This window comes from Calliopsis andreniformis, unplaced genomic scaffold (assembly GCF_051401765.1).
Source record: "Calliopsis andreniformis isolate RMS-2024a unplaced genomic scaffold, iyCalAndr_principal scaffold0001, whole genome shotgun sequence".
NCBI lineage: Eukaryota > Metazoa > Arthropoda > Insecta > Hymenoptera > Andrenidae > Calliopsis > Calliopsis andreniformis.
In genome coordinates this window covers 40090663-40111196 of record NW_027480422.1, presented here as the reverse complement: position 1 = coordinate 40111196, position 20534 = coordinate 40090663, and the positions used below count along the sequence as shown (strand labels likewise).

At 41.6% G+C, this 20534-nt stretch overlaps 1 protein-coding gene across 1 annotated transcript in view; it reads left to right on the top strand.

Annotated features, from left to right (window-relative positions):
- LOC143186522 (triokinase/FMN cyclase) overlaps positions 1 to 20534 on the top strand; it is a 79676-nt gene that overhangs the window by 34629 nt on the left and 24513 nt on the right. Inside the window, exons 6-8 of the mRNA XM_076390201.1 lie at positions 1591 to 1807; positions 7982 to 8227; positions 13575 to 13964. Coding sequence (XP_076246316.1) covers positions 1591 to 1807; positions 7982 to 8227; positions 13575 to 13964 — 853 coding nt within the window. The remainder of the gene's footprint in view (positions 1 to 1590; positions 1808 to 7981; positions 8228 to 13574; positions 13965 to 20534) is intronic.

Below are 20534 nucleotides of genomic sequence, written 5' to 3'. Positions count from 1 at the left end.
TTCCCTTATTAGTAAGAATCAAAATCTCGGCTGGAGTTGGATTCGTTCAAGTTTTCCTGATGGGCAGAATTGTAATATGTACATACATATATGTGGCAACAGCGTGACGAAACTTTCAATACGTTTTGGCAACTAAGCCTTTCTTACGTCTGTATTCGTGTATTCGATGAATACGCCATTCAGCTGTTAAATTCTAGATTACATTTACCGACTGATCTGTATTTTTATCGGTGCTGATGGTAATATGACCAAATTGATTGAGATATACCATTAACGCTTCTAACGGCAAATCGTTGAACTATTTTTGTGTCAAAACGGGTGCACAACGAAAATTACGCTTTACGCCTTCAAGAAGTGTTAAATTGAGGAAAATCGCATTTCCACGATATTGTGCTAATTCAAGGAAGGGTGCTCTGGTGTGCTATGAGTGAAAAAACCATTAAATCGTGAGATATTTGCGAAAATGTCACTTCGGCAGCCATCTTGCTAGTTTATAACAGCGTCTGTTTCATGCTTACAGTTTGTAATTTTACAGTTTTCTCAACGTATAGTGTTTATTGAAGTTTAAACGGACCAGAGCACCCTGTAGTGAAGTCTACTCGTGGGTTCTGTACCCGCGAAAAATTCATTTATGCAAGTATCGAGACGTAAAGCGTAATTTGCGAAACCGTTTGTCTCTCTCGCTCATCGCGTATACGTGTATGACTTTCTTTGCTTGTGTGAGCGCACGCACACAGCTCAAAACACAAGGAGTCTGCCCCCTTAAGCGGGTATTCCATCGTTGAGTGGTGTATACCACATCAAGGGACCGCGATGAAGAGATAAGATTACGTACAAAAATAGAGAGGGAAAGAGAGAGAGAGAGAGAGAGAGAGAGAGAGTGAGAGAGAGAGAGAGAGAGAGAGAGAGAGAGAGAATGATTTTTAAATCATTCAACAAATTTTGTTGATTGAACCACAGGTGTTCATACCCAGAATATTGAAATACTATGAAAAGATATTCGTCGCAATATTCCTTGATATGGTCGTAGAGAATATCATTTCAACCATGTCTGGCAGAATTTGTATTTAAAAAAACATTCAATTTTGACGATTCTTAAGGACTAGATGCTTTTTTTCAAGTAATGGCAGATACATATAAAATAATTGAAGATATAAAGGAATAAACGAGTTGAAACGTGTCTATTATTTTGGTAGCCCCCCCCCCCCCCCCCCCCCCCCCTCCCGCTCTAAGGAATCTAACCTAGGCCAATTCCGAACGCTCTTTTTAAGATTGAAAACTTTTTTGCGAATATCTCGAAAACTAAAAGAGACCTCCTGATATATGTATAGGGAAAAGTTGTTCAGAATGACCTTGACAACATATTTTAAGGTCATTGAAATCGAAGGTGGCTCCCCTAATCTGTATATTTACCGAAAATATTTACTCACAAATACTCGTTATCATCAGCCACTTCAAGATCATGCACTAAGTACCATATTCGAACATATTAAACTAAATTTGTACAAAAATTCACGTTAGAAAGTAACTTATTGTCGTCTTTGTGGAGATGCTTTTGTCTTTTCTAATATTAAATATTTAACACTACAGGTAGCAGACTTAGTTGTAGACGAGGATTGCAGCATACCGGATAGAGATCAAGGTGCTGCTGGCAAACGTGGATTAACTGGAATGCTATTCCTTATTAAAATAGCTGGTGCACTTGCTGAAAGAGGATTGTCACTTGAAGACATTTTTAAAATCACGCAGATTGTTTTAAAAAATATGGCTACATATGCTGTTGGTTTGACTACATGTGCTATACCAGGTGAGTACTTAACTACTGTACTGTCCAACAAAGTAAAATTGTTTTCCTATTTTACAATATGTACTACAGTCGTATTTCGATAAGAGATCTAAGTAAAAAGCACTGAAGGTGATCTACATTATGGGGGGACATTAAGGTCGGTAATTATTAAAACCTTAGCAACTTCAGTCCTAATCAACTGTAGACAACTTTGTAGTCTTAATTAGCTATAGTTAAATATTCAGACACAACTGCAGTTGTCTGATTTCGCGTATGTGTTGTTTCCCTGTTCTGCAGCCTTATTCCTTTAGTCGAGCCAATACGTATCTGTTAGAAAATTTTAGCTTCTCACTCTTCAGTGTCATCACACACAAAGGGCATAGCCATTCTCACCCCATATTCTTTAAGAATACGACGTCGGACTGCTCATTTCTAACGCTCATTCAATAACAAACAATCTCAAACAGCCCATAATTGGAAGACCCAATGTAGACATCATTACCTGCTACCAGGACTGTTCAGACTCAATCACCGCACGCAACCTAATTGTAAGTCTCAGTCATAAATCGTATGAAAGCAAAATAGAGTTAGGCTAATTGTCTTCACTGACCCTAAACGATACGTTATTAATACGGCGACCTTGACGTGCTTCACACCATCCGGAACCATCCATTCTCATAATGAGGGTACTCATTGTATCTTCCAGTTACATCCAATATCCACTGAACTATTATCGTATCGTACTTACTGTATTTTCCATTTATAGTCAGTATTCACTGTACTTGTCTAGTCCCAAGGACTGTATTATAGGTTGTACTAATCCCTAGGTATATACGATCATTGTTAAAAGCTAAATATTAATTTGCGAACACGTAAACCGTCAGACCTGATACTTCCATTTAGTTCCAATTGCTTTACGACCAGTACCACAACCTCGTGTACCACGCCATCTGGACACTAAATGTGACGAACCGCTTTAAAGGGACAATGCTTATCGTAAAACATTGTTTCCTAAATTTCAAAAAAAATTTTTTGCACTATCTCTTATTCACTATAATTATTCTAATATTTAAGGATAATTATGGGAAGCTGAAAAATATATAAACGAAGGACAACTTGTCAAGGAAAAAGTAGTTTTTAAAGCAGGTTTGAAATATAAATTAAGTACTTCTTTTTTCTTTTTCAGTTTACTATTTATATATTCAAATTTGGTATATAGTTGATAAATTAAGCAGTATACTTCTCCCGTGAAAAGTAAATACAAAAATATCACCCAATCTAAACCTTAAATAACGTTAATATTTACTTCTTCATGTACAATTACCCGTCTTCTACTTGTACGACTAGTTTTGGTACATCCTGTATATTACATAGCTACATGCTGCTAAACATTTAAGATCAACTAATCTCGCGAAAAGTCGTGGATGCGATGTTCGTACTCATCTGCAGGCTGGCGGTAATCAGTAATCACGGTTCGCTCTGCTTCCTGCCACTATGCCTTAGCGACCACCAGAAGCCAAATAATTAGACTGTGATGTTTGATGCTCTCTAACTGAACCTCGGGGGAATGTTAAGGAAGCACTTACCATACGCATCATCCCTTCGATGTCTCAAACCGAAAGAAGGTTAAGGTAGCCATTCACCATTCGCGGATTTGCAACCGACTATTGTTTTCCTCGTGTTTAGGCCATCCTGAGGTACCTCAGCGTCAATCGTTGTATCAACAATGGCTGCGTCCTTGGCAAGAAGACTTTTACTGTTCTTCGTGTCTATCGTTCCCCCACCCATCATCCAACATCCATACAATCGTTCATGAAGGTACCCCTGCGTACCTGAATCGAACTCGGCAAGTTTGCCGAATCTCCAGACGCTGTACAACTCAGCTGTTATTAAGATGACTGTGCCGCAATTAAGATGACTGTGACTATGTTCGCATCTCCTCCAAATAGCTGCGAATGGTGTTGTCGCGTAGTCCTTCTATTATATGAATGGTACGTCTTGTCAACCAACATTTATTAAGCCATTAATAACATTTATTAAGCCATTAATAAATGTGTATGCGGCCATTTATAAGGCCACAATTTCGTGCTTTTGCCGAACGGCGGAATGCAAGTCATAAAGCATTTGCGAGCCACTCGCGAGAACTCGCTTTTGTTAATTCATCGTCCCGTTACTTCTGCTTCGATTTGCACGGCTTTCGACCGAGGAATGCAGGTTTTCTCCATCACCATCACTGGACTACCAACGCCATCCGCCACCACCGTCGTGGGACCAAGGAAGTGGGGTTGCTTTCCGCCCTTCCAAGGTAACTGAGGGGGATCTTCCTTCCACAATCGATGGCTAATGAATTTAAATTTGTTAACGCCCGAAATCCAGCTGACACCCTATATTCGTATTTCGGAGAGACTGAAAACTGAGGAGCAAATGGACTCCGAAAACATCAAAGACACGTTTTCGTACTGTCATAGAAACTCTAACGAGAGGTCGAATCGTCTGGGGTGTTCAACACATTGGAAAGACGTTCGTTTTCAGGTTCTTTTTAACCAATTGCTTAAAATTAATTTGGCGAGAAATCTTACGGATCGCGAACACGGTACAGCCGCGGAGATTATGAAACCAAGTTGTGACGGGACAGGCCCGTTAATTTTAAGTGTACGAAGTAACTTTCGTCTCCTCCCAATTCTGGCTTTACCACTACAGACTTGAGTGCTATTCAACTCGGCCGGTCTAAAGATTGTTGTTCATAAAACTGGCAATGTACGGCACCATTGATGAACTTGTCAAGAACGTGTTTCGTACTGGGACCATGGCCCAATCGCTATCCATACAGGAGTAATCAAAGGTTGGTATACCAACACAACCACTTTTGTTTAGTCCGACTAAACTCGCTGTGTACAACGGCGCCACCGCCAGCTTGCAGACAGGATAGTCACGCCGGAGAGTAGGAATGTTCGTCTTTCTATTGTTTACTGTCATATTTTCAGGGCTAACGTGTCTGATGAATTGGCATTTTGATAGTACTTTGACGGCTATCGGACTTCCGTCGCATGAACTGAGGACATATTCCGGAACGCAGAGCGAGGACGCACTCCTCACTAGACGCCAGCTATTCACAGTGTACCCTATGACCATGGCGAAGTCTGCCTATCGAACTGGCACCGTTATCACTCTTTAATCTGGGTAATATAACCCAAGCTTGCTGGCTTCGGTGTTGGGCAGCTAACTCGTTCGTGGCCAGAAGTCTTCTTTCTATCATCGTGGGTGCCTTTTACGCTACTTTGACGTCTGCAACGTAATTCCATTAGTTTACACTGTTGCTTCTGGTGGTACGTTTTATCAGCCGTTCATGCTACAGAAAGATGTCACAATGGTGTATGCACTTTGATTTATGATTTATATTACCTGTTTATGTGTCATGCTTATTTTCCCATGTCAGAAATGGAAGTCGATGGAGTAGAAACGCTTGTTGATGATGAGTTGAAGAGGGGCGGATATCGGCCTTAAGGGTTCTTGCTGTTTTAAAGTGCTAAAGCACAGCTTGATTAAACTTATTTTAGAAGTGTGTAGTAGAAAGAAAAAGAGGAGATAAGCTGGTGGATTATGTTTAGATTTGTCATTTTCGTATATTTAATAAGTTACGAACTACATGCTGTTAGAATCGCTGAATAAGGATCTAACGGGGTGCGGATGAGGTTCTATAGATCGGTTATCACAAAGAAAGTGTACGTGGTCAATTTTATTTTCGTCTGTCCTTAAAAGGACCTTTTATTTTAAAATAACTCCCAAAAGGAGGGATTGGGGGGAGGGGGGCAGTCCGCAGCTTGGCTCTGGGCCGCCCCTTGTCCTTTGGTGGTTGTCCCTCCTCTGTTCGTGCCGGTCAGCGACGCTAGCGTCTAAAACAAGGAAGGGTCGGTGAAGCCGAAACAGTTAGCTATCGAATATTTTGAGCTGAACTGTGAGCTACCGACTCCAAGCCTCGACGATGAGCCTATGTAGTAGGGAGAGCAGTCTGCAACGCTAAGGTAGTGCAGTGGACTGTATTACTGACGTTTCTTTACAGAGGAGGGATCCTGATCAGAGATTTGAGGCTATCACGGCCCGGCATCACACAGTTCTCACTGTTGAGGCTTTCGGGTGTAAGCCGTCTCCTTCTGGAATTATTTTCCCAACGTTTCGCTAGCATTGCAACTAGCTTCATCAGGGGGTCAAGAGACACACTAATACTGGTGTGTGCCTTGTGGTGCTCTGTTCTTATACCGGAGTGTGTTCATGTTCTGAATCACTGCTGACCAATCGGAAGGTACCTTTAATTAGTCAGCTGAACAATTAAAAAACTGGGAGAAGAGAGCTCCAGATTTGGTTCAGGTGGTAGTCTGTATCCCTATTGATGTTGTTAGGGTGTTTCATTATCTCCAATGCTTCACGGTACTACGTATAGGGATCAGGAGCAGCCATTCAGGAGCATCCCGGTTTTTTAATTGTTCAGTTGATCAATTAAAAGTACCTTTCCATTGGTGAGCAGTGATCCAGAACATGAACACACTCCGGTATAAGAACAGAGCACCACAAGGCACACACCAGTATTAGTGTGTCTCTTGACTTGCTGGCGAAACGTTGGGAGAACAATTCCAGAAGGACACAGCTTACACCCGAAAGCCTCAACAGTGAGAACTGTATAATCTTTACCACTCACACCAAATCGGACAAGTGCTTACTTTCCCCAAAGATTCACAACCCCAAATTTCATCGACAGAGATCTACAAAAGCATTGCTCGTGCAAGAAGATCTAGATAAGCAAAACTGAGGGGAGCGTCGACACACAATTCGCAGAAGACGAGAGATGCACCAGATGGAACTACACACAATCAGCTATGGCAGAACGGCAGTCAACAACTGGCCACAAAATTCTCCTCGATGAAGTGAAAGTTTTGATAAAATTAGAGGGTACTTTTCAAGGAAGTACAAAGAATCAATTAAGATACTCAAACACTCTCACAACATCAACAGGGATACAGTCTAGCAACTGAAATATGCTTCCCTCCTCCTAGTTTTTTAATCGCTGAGTGGACTAATTAAAACATATTGGCTAATGAGCAATAAAATAGAACATGAGTAATCCTCATTATAAAAGCGAGTCTCCTTATGACATGTACCAGTGTTAGCGTGTCTCGGCTTACACCTGAAAACGTCAACAGTAAGAACTGAAAACACATTTCGGTTCTTCAATTACTACTATGTTTCATTTGTATATTTTTAGTATTGTGTATGAATTTCGATTTTCTTTCAATCATATGTATGAGCTTATTAAGTTTCTTCCCTCGAAGTCTGCGTTCAACTATAGCTTTGACCATATAACACACTGGAATGTTACGGAAGCGAACCTATTTGCTTTTATTAATATCATTGCAACTATAGTTTACGATTTCGCTTTGTGGTTGTTACGTCCTAACTAGACGAGTGATCGTCTCGAGCGGCAGAGATCGATCTTCAGGGTTCTTGTACTTTCAAACTGCTGAAGCACACTTTGACTATGCTTGTCTTATAGAGTATTCTTTCATGGAAGCAGAGGAGAGAAGTGAGCTGGCAGACAATGTTAGGTTTAAACAATTATATATATATTTAACAAGTTACAGTTTACATACAATCTTCTTCTTCTCTTGTGTACAATGTCAATGATGTCACCGCGCGCGTGTAGCCGGTTGCTAGCCGCTCGGAGTTCGCTTCACATCGCAGTTTTCCTCTACGCAGTATAAAGAGGCGGATTCGGATTTCGCGGAATTATTTGCTGTTCCCTTCGACTCTACGCGGTTTTCTGTTACTACTTGATACGCCCTCGCTGTTACGATGTTACAGCTCTAGCGTCGGGGTGATGGTCAGAGATTCGCTCTGGTCCCGGACTGACTAACCCTATATTCTCCGACTCGACTTCTTTTTATATTCGTTTTTCGGTCATTATTCGTAACACCCAAAAGGAAAATGCTTTCGCGTTGTTTTGCCAAATCGGCTCAGCGGAGTCGGTTGTAATCGCTCGCATATCAATGTTATGAAGTACATCAGCATTTCTCGCTTATTGACAACGAAAAAGGGGACCAGATAAAGGACGGATGTAGCATACTAATAATTCTCTTAGTTAAAAAATGAAGTTACTCTAAGAAATTAAATTACTTTTTTTAACAATGATTTTAACTGTTTCAGGTCAACCTCAAATGTTCGAATTAGCTGAAGATGAAATAGAATGTGGAATGGGTGTCCACGGAGAAGCGGGATACGAAAAACTTAAACTATCAACATCGCACGAAGTGGTCTCGTTCATGTTAAAACGTATTTGTGACTCAATACCGTTGCATAGTGGAGATTCAGTTGCAGTAATCGTTAATAACTTTGGAGCACTAAGTCAATTAGAACAAGGAATTGTTGTTCATGATGTTATATACCAGCTTAGTAAGTTTTAAGTATCCGTACACTACATATTTTAGCTTCGAATTTATAGATTTCTCTGGTAAGTAAACTGCAAATGATTGAGCACAATGAGACGAATTTATAATACAATACAGTAATGTTGCGAACGAGAGCCGCTCTCCGGTCTGGTCGCGACTCTCGTCCGCGACTGGAAGTCGATTCGGCTTCCTTTGCTCTCGGTCGCCGAGGTAATTGGTACACGACCGGAGAAGCAAAAAAAAAGGGTCTTGCTCGACCGTCGATGCTCGAGCTCGATGTCCGAAAGCAATGACGTCAGAAAAGACAAGGATAGCATTAGGGATTTAATACGAAAAATTGAAGTTCCTTATTTGCAAACAGATTTTCACGCAAGTAACACCAATCGATTCCTTGTGCTCTCCCGATAAAAATGATATCAAATACGACATGATTCCTATTATTTATAATAAAGATATTTAAATAATAAAGGTTGGAACCCTGCGACGGTTACAGAGAATCGTCAAAGTTACTTTTCTATCAGTTCTTTACGAGCTAAAAATGACATAAACAGAATTTATGTATATTATATTTAATCGATGTCGGAAAGAAGATATTAAAAATAAAAAAATAAAAATTTCTAAACATTTAAAACGGAACTTATATACATACTTTTTGTATTATGCTTTCATTTTCTTAATAATTTCAGTCATTAAATAATTAAACACAAAAATATGAGGGAATAATAGGGAGTTAGCCCTACGACGAGAGCCGCGCTCGTCGAATCGACTACCACTCACGGACAAGAGTCGCGCTCGGGTCTAGTCGTGCCTTAGAATCGACTACCATTCACGGACGAGAGCAGCGCTCGGGACTGGTCGTGCTTAAAATCGACTACCACTCACGGACGAGAGTCGCGCCCGGGTCTGTTTACATAACGCGATGAGCATGACCTTTCGTTCTACAAACCAAGTTTTAGGTATCTTTGTTAAAAATAATCGGAATCATGTCGTGTTTGACATCATTTTAATCGGGAGAGCACAAGGAATCAACTGGTGTTACTTGCGTGAAAAACCGTTTGCGAATAAGAAACTTCAATTTTTTCTATTTAAATCCCTGATGCTATCGTTGTTTTTTATGACCTCCTTGTTCTTGGGCGTCGAGCTCGAACGCGATGGTTCCAAGAATTGGTTTCTCGGCGGCACGTATCAAACGAGGTAGGATAAACCGCGGCTCTCGTCCGTGTAGACGAAACGGCTCTCGTCCGCAGCATTACTGTACCTGGCGCCCACGGGAAAAATCAAGGCGTGGAACGCGTAGTGCCCGGATTCTGCATACCCGCCCTACCCCGAATACGTCTTAGCGAGACGGTCACGTCAGAAAACATACTACGGAAATTCGTGAATGATGTCAAACAATTCCGTAGGTTGTTATATAAGTTGCTTTAATTCAGAAAGATGCAAAACACTTCCTCTTTAGGCTAAACTAAGCTTGATTAAGAATGCGTAAACCTTTATTTAATGTCACAAAAAGGCGTGAAATCCGCCCAAATACCTTGAAAAGGTAAAAAGAAGCACGGCAAGTATAATCGTTCCTTCGAAAAGTGTATTCTACAGAGAAAAATGTCCTAGAAAGCATCACTCATTTAAAAAAATCGATTCAAGATATAAGGGTAAGCAAATCTATTGAAAAAGACTGGAGAACGCCAAGCGCAAGGATTCAATCTCCTACCAAAACGTTACTAATAATGTGGTCCCAAGAAATACAATTTTTAACCTCATTTCTTTCGCTATAATGTATTTCCCATTAAAAATATGTTTAACGTTATGTGCACATGCTACACGAAGATCAAGTATCACCCTATGGAGTATTCCTACATTTTTATGAGAAGAAATCAACTTACAAAAATTTACAAAAATGATTGCGTATGCTGCAGTTAGTTTGCTTACTTAACTAAAAAATAGTTGGTGGACTCCGCCGTAAAGAACTTCCGTAATAATAAGGATAACACAATCCTCTTATAACAGTGATGATAGTCAAGGGGGATGAATTTCTTCCCTACAGCGGATCTCCCTCGTATGGTCTACGAGTGATGAACGGGTCCGGGGACCGCCACTTGGATACCCCAATCGAAGCAAATTATCGCACTGAAATTTGCAACCTCGGTGCCCACTTAGAGTATTTACAACCGGTAGTTGTAGACTTAAAGACATTGACTAAATAGTCATGTGATATATGTGTTTATTTGTGACCACGCTGTGCGTGGTCGCCGGGGGGAGCGAGGAAGAAGGTGCCGCCTCAGTCGGGCGCCGGGTTCGTGTAGCGAATGAAGGGAGTCAGCTATATCTCGGTTTTTAAACAGTCCTTTATTGCTTTCTAGTTACGCGCGGCGGGAGAGGCCCGATGCCCCTCGTGTACAATTCGGAGTGGGAGCTGCTGCTCCTTCTCGGCGAGTGGGGAGTCCCACCTAGTCGCTCGCGTTGGGAGTCGTAGCTCCCCGGTTAGTCGGCGTCGGTAGGTTGGGAACCGCTGTTCCCTACGGCATGCGGTAGAGGGGATCTGGTATCCCCAACGGCGGTGTCGGTGAATGTTGGGAGCCGCTGCTCCACGATGTGCTTACAGTATGCAGGGGAGTAGGATCATCGGGATTGGAATCTGAGGCTGGCGCTACAGGCCACGCCGGCTACGCCACCCGTTGACCTTGGGCCGAAGAGTCCGTTGCCTGTGTCCACCGGGCTACGCCACGGGTGATGCACAGAGACCCGCGGTTGGTGACGCGGAGAGGTAACTCTCCCGTTGAGGATCACGGTTATTACCACAAGGAGCGGTTGGAACACCACCTCCAAGGGTCCGTTGGAGGACTGAGGACAGCCTATTACAAAAGAGAGAACCAGCTTGTGTGCTCGTTGCGGTATCGCTCGCTGTAGGCACGCTCGGTGACTGGAACGCTCTGCCGCCTGGTCCGGCCTACCCGCCTTTTATTCTCGCGGCGTCGCGATTTCACTCGCGAGATCGCGAGACTCCGCGGTTGCCGCCTGGCGGCCGCGGCGCGAACCAGGGCGGCCTCGAGTGGGGAGTTCGCGGCCTTCCTCTTACTCGTTACATATTTTTTGCTGTTACGTTGCGCATAACGCCGTCCATGCTTAGCGAATTCCGTAATTAGAACGACCATACGGCTCCCTCACAAATCCCGTATTGAGAGACGCTTCCCGGAGGGAAAAAACGTGAATTAGAATCGCCACTAATTTCGAGTGACTCCATACCGAACGCGCATGACATTTCAGGACCGTATGAGGGACCAAGGGACCTTGAGGTCATCTCTGTTTCCTGGCCTCGCAGTTACCGCTTTCAGGCCCTGCAGTTATAGTCGATGCTACAAAGATTCTCTACCATCGAAGTTGAGGGATTGCCTCTTCCGCAGAGGACCAAAGAAGCCAGAGGAAATTCTGTCGAACACAAGCCGAAGAATGGTCCTGCAGTGTTGCTCTCTTTAAAAGGCTCATGGAGGAGACGAAGGCGGTGGAGAGCTCGGATGCTGTTGCCCAGGCAGCAGAAGCCATTGGAAATCCTGGTGAATTCTCCATGATACGGAGGAAGCGAGGATCGACACCGGAAAAGAACGACCTACCGGGTGGGGGGACTCTTCGCACATGCACCCGAACCATAGTGACTATGTCTAAGAGCTGCCGGGCTTGCAGGGAAGAGATGTGCCGCGAATTGGGGGGTCGCACGTGTGCGTACAGGGCCCTGGCACTTGTTCCGTATATCGTCTGCAAGCGACGTCGCACACAAAATATTTGCTAACTTAACCGGTAGAACAAAGTGAATTGCACAGATTATCCTGATCTCAATTTTCAGGCATGGAATGCCGTACTGTTAAGTGTCATTCGGGTTTCTTCAGAGGCCTCTCCCGTCGTCTTTACGTCTTTCCTTTGAATAAAATGCATTGCGTTGTAGGAACGCGTGCCGGAACCTCTCGTTGTTGATCACTTGTAACGTGTCGACTAACCGCAACCAACTCTTCCGTTACCATATAGTCTCGTGACAACCGATTGTGTCGTTCTTGCCTTATCATTACGACTAACCTCTGCCAACGTTACCGACCCACGACCTGTCCTCTAGCACCAGCTAGCTGACCCTCCCAACATTCTTGCACTGCAAGTTACTCTAGATTTTCCGAACATATCATTTAATCGGCGCAAAAAGTGTCTGATGCCATGCGGGTGAATGTTCTTTTGCCGTGTAACTTGCAGAACGGATACGCTGAAATTTAACGTATTCCTGCCTAGAGCATATGGCAGCTCGACGCAGGGAAAATACGTGATAATATCTATAATAGTTTAGTTGGTTTAAAATATTAAAAATGTTTACTTCTTTTGTAGTAACGCTGTGCTTATAATAATTGAATTTCTTTACAGACGAACTCACCAAGTATTTCTTAGCCAAGTGAGCTACTAAGTGTAGCATACGCAAAGGTTTTTGTAAGTTGATTTCTTGTCATAAAAGTGAAAACGTGCTCCATATGGTGAAACATGATGTTCGTGTTGCATGTGCAAGTAGCGTTACAAACATTTGTAATAGTTAATACATAATAATACATTTGTAAAGTGATATTTGTTAGGACTATAATATTAGTTACGTCTTGGTGGAAGATTAAATTCTTGCGTTTGAGGTTTTCCAGTGATTTTAGTAGATTTGTTTCGCTTGATATCTAAAGTTGCTTTTTTTAAATGATTGAGATTTTGTGGGAAATTAGTTTCTGTAAGGTAGATTTTTCAAAGGAACCCATACACTGGACATGCTTTTATTTACTTTTTTAAGGTTTTTCTGGGTAACACTTGTTCAGAACATCGTACGTATAGAATCTACTGAAACTGAACAAACTATTCGTAATTTAACGTGAACTATTTTTCGGTTGGTCGATTTCCTTAATTGTAATTTTTGCACGTGTATGTTTTGGATTTTATAACATAATTGTATGAATTTTACAACATTATTAGTTACCATTTTCCTTTGTAAAAGTTCTGTAATATTACTTATTTAAACATAACAGAACTGAGTATTCCACCTTTTAAAAGAAGAACCTACTTTGAACAACAATTTGTTGGTTCATCTATTTGGTTCATCTAGTCTATTTCCTTATATCATTTTGTATTTGAAGGCCAATAATCAAACGTTTACTACGATTTCAACTCATATTTATAACAACTTATTCTGATTTTGTCAAACTTTTGAGTGATAATGCAGACAAGTGGAACTCGTTCGCTCTGAATAATTTCAAGTTAACAACGATCTTCTAACGAAGTAATACTGCTTGTGTAATATTATTAGATGTATTCTGTAATTCTACCTTACATAGATACCTTTATTGCAGGGAATATGAATATACAACCACTTCGAGTGTATTCAGGAGTCTTCATGACGTCCCTGAATAGTGCAGGAGTCCATATTACTCTTCTAAAATTACCTGAGGATGATAAAGATATGTTACTTGGTTGTTTGGATGATCCTACCAATGCACCACGGTGGCCAGGTTCCACATACAGTGTTCCCTCGGAACATACAGACAGATGTTTCCACGATGAAGTAATGAAACCTGTAGAATGTGTTGGATTACAAATCAACTCACAACAACAGGATATATTAAAACAATGCTTAGAAAAAGCCTGTAAAAGCATAATTGAAAAAGAAGATGTTATCAATAACTTAGATAGGGGTTGTGGAGATGGTGATTGCGGTACTACACTTAAAAGGTTGGCTGATGGTATGTATATATGGATTACAATAATACCAGCGCAGTGTTTTTGTAAACAACGAAGAACAATATAATACAGTACATGAATAAAATAGAAATGCAACACAGTCAATGATGCGCCAGTATGAAAAATACACGGTGTAACATGTATGTGTTTCAATATGTTAGGAGGTAGTAAGGGACCCTAATTTAACTACGAAATGTCCTATAACACAGTATCTGATCTGTTTTCATTTTGTAGTAATACTACTTCAAAGCAGTGATTTTCAAGTACCTACGAGGCGAGCGCGAACTATTGAAAATGCCTGAAATTGTTCGTGTGAAGTTTTAAAGCCGCCTTCAACAGCAGAGTGGAGGCTGTTTCTCAAGAAGTGGAAGATTCCTTCAGGATAAGCATCACGCAAGAGGTTTTGGTATTGCCAGGCGCCCGTGGGCACTTTTCTTAAGCATCACTACTTTGAAGTTAGCACTATGTTCTAAAACGAAGACTGCATCGTGCATATCGGTGAGACAAACGCATTGAAAGAGTCTATGGAATTAGAGCATTCAGTTGCTTCAAAAGGTTGTGTTTATTTTGGAAGGTTTTTAACACGTATTAAAAGTCTCATAAATAGAAGTATTTTATTGTTCAATATTTTATTGCTCATTTGATTTGTTATAGCCCGTGCCAGTTACACGTGCTTCAATTGCACAACCGCGTTCGGTTGCATGACTTCGCGCAAAATTAGCAAATTCCAGGAGAATTGGGAAAACGTTATTGTCTCGGCCTCCCCTTTTTGCTTCCCGAAAGGTCGCTGATCGCCGAAACGACCGATGAGTTCGACGCACCTAGGCATAGTTCGTTTGGCGACATAGATCGCGACAGTAGTAGAGCTAATCACCGCTTGAATAAAGAGTAGTAAAGTTGACGGTGAGTTTCAACTCTTTAATCTGGTCAAGGACAACGCAATTCCGTTATCTATCTTGACCTCATGAAAATCACCTCCGCGTTAAATCATTTCACTGAAGATTTTCCTACACATCCATTAAGATGTCTACTACTAACTCATTTTATTTCCTCTCCTTTTCTGTCTTCATCTGTCATTTCTACTCTATTATAGACGCTATCTTTCTTCTATTTTCCTAAAATTATATTATCTTTACATTTCTTTTCTTACTAGTGTAAGCCCTTGATATATTTTTAGAACAAATGAAACTAGGTGTATGAGAACATAGGATTATAAAGCTGTTAAAAGGCTATGTCTAAAGCTTATGTATGAGGTAAAGAAATCAAGAAAGCCACAAAGTTTATTAGCATTAACGAAAATTAAGTTATGTGTGTTATGTCGCATATTATAACAGCCATGTCGCATATTATGAACTTCCTATTGAGTAATCGGACGGTGTCTATCCAGGAGAGCTGTCCAGGATGCATTTATACCGAAGCGTAGAAGAAGTACAGGGCACGAAATTACATCATTAGAAACTTTGTGAGAAAATAGAACATGAAGCGTCGATTTTCCAGTAATAGAAGGTTGAGTTAACATAAAATTTCAGAATAATCCATGGGACGGCCTCATTTGTAGACGGTTAGACGTAGAAATTTATCGCCCTCAATTTTATATGAAAAGTTCTAACAATAAGGTATTCATACGATTGAACAATATTTAAGTTTAGAACACATACTATAAGATTGCTCTTTTGAAGCAAATATTGCTATCACCTTCATTATTACTAATATAAAGCATTATAAAATGTTACCTAAATTGTAATAGTTTGCAATTCGAAAACCGAAAATAGAATAAGATAACCTCAATTTAGCGGTATTGCGTAACCTTATTCTTAGAACTTTGAGTTTGAAAAGAGCCGCAAAAGCGGCAGAAAACGAACTTGTTTCTGGCAATCGTGGTGATAGCACGAAAACCTTGGAGCTAACTGTTGTACCTGTTCAGAGATAATAAGACCGCTTCTCTGGTAGGCAATGATTATTGTTCAGCGACGTAACAAAGAACAGATACAGTTGGTATTCCTTTAGAGGTTAAGGGTTCGTATCATTAACCTGTTGGATATACGACCTCCTAATTCTGGATCCCAAGTATAAAGCTGTGATAACGAGTATCTCATAGATAGCTGATTTACTATCCTTTAAGAATAAAACCCCTCCTTGAGTAGGCAGTAACTGAATGCAGACGAAATCAAGCTGTCAACAATTACCAAGAAGCGATTCGATGTCTCCAGAAATTTTGAATCCGCTCTTGATAAGTCACTTCCTAAAGATAGCGACCGAAACTCTAAATGAGATTAGAACAAAAGCCTCTCAGAAGCTTAGATAGAAAAACCAAATAATATTCAATTGTAATAAATTATGTAAGAAACATAAAAGCGTTTAACTTTTCAAGAGGCAAAGGGGGGAGGGACCATAATGTTTTGTCGATTCTCCTGGAATTCGCTAATTCTGCGATACGTCATGCAACCTTATGCGATTGTGCAACTGAAGCACGTGTAATTGACACGGCCTATAACAGAACATAATTACTGCAAAACAGAAGCCGGTCTGGTATTATATTGACGGACATTTTGTAACCCATTTGGTGTTTCCTATCACCGCCTCAAATATTGAAATGTTTACGTGTTATATCCTGTACAAGTACGCAGAAAACTATAAACCTGCGTTGTACTTCTTACGTGTCATGTGCTACGACATATTACGAATCCACGAATACGGTCTTATGACTGATATCATATTGTTTTGGTGAATCAGCTCGGCGAAATTGATTGCAATCGATCATATACTTCGTTAGACATTTTGAAATGCATCAGTATTTTACGCTTATTGACACCGAAATAGAGGACCAGGTGAAGGTCAAATATAACAATACACACGCACACGCACACACATGAAATCAAAATAGTTGTGTTTCATGAATGTTCAGAATGATGTCCGTTTACGTCGACACATTGCTGTAAACTGTATCTAAAGGAATTTTGAACTGTGACACGTATATCCGAGGTGATATTTGCACATGCTGTATTGATACGCTGATACATATCTTCAACTCTTGTTGGAGCATTCATGTACAGGGTCTCTTTTAGCAGATTTCACAACAAGAAATACAGTGGATTTATATCAGGCGAACGTGCTGGTCATGAAACAGTTTCACCTCGTCCAAACTATCAATTTAGAAACCTAGAATCCAACGTTTCTCTTGCTACTCGTGCATTATGAGCAGGACAACCGTTGTTGATACCACGTATCATGACGGTCTTGTAAAAAAAGATCTTCCAGCAAAATTGCCAGATCTTCTTGCAAAAATTGAGAATATGTTTGTCCTATCATCGCTCCGGTAATGAAGTATAGCCCGATTACTTTGTCGTTCAAAATACCACACCATATATTTACGCTCCATTGCTCTTGGTGGTCAGTTTCCCGAAGCCACTGCGGATTGTCAACAGACCAATAATGGGCGTTCCGTAGATTAATTGAGATCTGATTACTAAATGTCGCTTCGTTCATAAACAAGACATTAGAAAAGGATGGATGATTTTGCTACAACAGCTTAATTTGACTCAGGCCTGCTTCTCGGGCAATTTTTCTTGTACTTACATGTCGATTGATAGCTATAGCTGCAAAACCATTTATTTCAGTGCCTTCATTGATCGCGAGATTCTTGCATTTACATTTTCTTATATCTACACTTCCAGTACTTCTAAATAATTTGTAGATATTAATAAAACTCTGCCTAGAAGGAGTGCATCGGTCAGAGTACCTCTCTTCATATAGCAATCAGATCTGCACTGCATTTTGCCTACATTCACAGTAAACCATTATAATATTACACCTTCCAATCACTGAACAAGACATAGCAGAATCGCATTTGGAAACATACTGATCGTTAATCAATAACAGTGTAATCGGCTAAAGGATATTTAAGAATATTCAATAGCAATGAACATGACCTTAATATGTTTGTAAGTCACACTCGTGATAAACATATTTTGCTTTCATATTTTAAATCTTATACGTTTTTTCTATCCGTGACCTTGAATGACCTTGAATAATTATATTCTCGAATTCCTAATGAAAACGAACGCTGCACTGACCAGTAACAGTGCACAAATTATGCGTAGCGTTTGCTCTTGCCATGCTTGAGCCTTCTACAAAACACTCAAGATCTCTACGTAACTCTGTTACGTTATTCTGTTATGAATAAGTAGGCATGCAACTGTCATCGTTGAAACTGCCGCTTAAATATACACTTTAAACACATTATTTCTTCGTATCATTTTTCTATCCTTCCTGTGAAGAAGGTATCGGACAGTCAATCCGATTGCGCCATACGGAACAAGTGTTGGAGACTATGGAACAGGATGCCAGCATCAGCGTAACTCACATAATGTGCCAATTCGAGTACAAATAATTAATAAATTAATACCTATAATACTTATAATAATAATTCTATTTTGTTTTATCTTACTATTAATTATGTTTTCGTCTTTATCTTTACACTGTGTAAATTATACTGTGTAAATTTATTATGTAACTCCGTCACAATTTCTAGCTTTCTATTTTTTTCTTTATTAATTGGTTTTTGTCCAGAAATAAAAAAAATACATAAATAAATGAGTAAATGAGTGAATGAGTAAATGAGTAAAAGAGTAAATGAGTAAAGGAGTAAATGAGTAAATGAATTGCTGCCGCTTTTCCGTCTGCTCGCGAGAGCTAACGTGCTTTACCTCCGATCGCCATGAGGTAAGCGGGAGATAGGATTTTTGGGTCCTTGGCCAGGTTAAAGAGTAGCGCCTTTTTTTTTAGGGCGCAAACTCTCCTGGAATTCGCTAACTTGGCACGAAGATTATTCAGCTCCGCGGTTTTGCGACTGAGCGCACGTGTACATAACACGAGCTATAACAGAGTAAATGAATAAATGAGTCAATGAGTAAATGAGTAAACGAGTAAATGAGTGAATGAGTACATGAGTATCTTTAGAAAGCGATAATATTTCGCGTCCTCGTCCCGTCCGCGAAAACCGTTGCCTGTCAGCATACGTGACCGACCGAAGGTCGCCCTCCGTAGGAGATTCAGTTGCGCCAACAACAGGCACGGTACATTCTTCCAAGTACTATAATACTATAATAACGAAGAAATGAGAGTGCTGGGCATTTTCTCTTAACACGCAGAGACTCCAATATTTGGAAAGGCAACGGAAAGATGCTTTTCGTACGTAATAGAAGAAATGAATAAATGAGCAAGCGAGCAAGCGAGCAAGCAAGTGCGCAAGTGAACAATTTTACAAGCGAACAAATGAACAAACGGACAAATAGATATATGGACTGCGACGTAACCGCCCCACCGAGCCGTATTCGGGCTAGGAATGCCTTGATTTTCCCGTGGGCGCCAGGTATCTTGCGACTCCGGCGTGGAACGCGTCTCCCGTTTTCCGAATCGCGACCCAGGCTAGCTCTTTACCCGGAGAGGGGCGAGGTTCATACAGGCGTAGGCTGAAGAACGTATCTAGGATCTCGGGTTCCTACGGCAAGAACGCCAGTCAAAGCACGGTTCTTTGATGTAATAAGAGATGTATTTTAGCAAACAACGTACAGGCTTTAGTCGAGATGATTTCACGCGCAGTCCCGCGACACGAGGTCGCGGGCAGTTACCCGTTTCCCGCTACAGCGATCACGTTACAATGGTTTTCGGGTGAGGACATGGTTGAAACGCACGTTCGCCACGCGTAAGAGATCCGCCCGCGTCGCTGCTGTTATAACGAGGTTACACTAGCAAGCCGAAGATGTACCCGGACGCGACAACCGTTCGCTATTACACCGTTAAGACGCGGACTCGCTGTTCAGTCGAACCCGCAGGCTTCGAGAAACTTGTACGCGAAGGCTTTCTTCCAGTTACACGGCTTACACGACGACCAGGAGTCGGCCCTCTCAAGATTTCGCGTTCGAACTAAGCTGTTCCCAGTTAACCGAGGAGAACAATGGAGGAAGACTTACCACCTGGGACCAGGTCGGCGTACTGTAGAAGAAGAAGGCCGAGATCGCGACGTGCGGCAAGATATCGGCACGCGATGCTTCCCCCATCGTGCCCCGATTGGCTCGCTCGTGTCGCGCGACTTTGCGACTAATAATTATTGGCGCTGTTCGAATGACGATTGTTGATTGGCAGGGACTCCCTGAGTCCGCCTGGAACTCTTCTTGCGGCGAGGATCCGAGACGCAGTATGAGACGTCGCATTTCCGGAGTCCGCTGCCTTCCTCTGCCCACGAGATGGCTCCGCTAGCAACGTCCCTGGGCCTCTCCGGTAAGGACTTCTACCCGGAACGCGGGGCGAGGTGACCAACCTCGCGCGCGTCGGCTGGTTCCCATCCATCGGTGCGTCCTTGTACAACAGTGGTGCAGCCCTCCCATAGTGCAGCCCTCCCATCGTGCGTCCTCCCTAAGTTGGCTCGATGGGCTACGACAGCCTCCCAATTTAGGCGTCGCGTCTCTCGGCGGGTGAAGTGACTCTGGAGCAGCTGTAGCTTGCCCGCTCCCCAATTCCGAATATCTGCTGCAAAAGACCGTGTCAGTGGCTCCGTAACTGCGGCGCCAAGA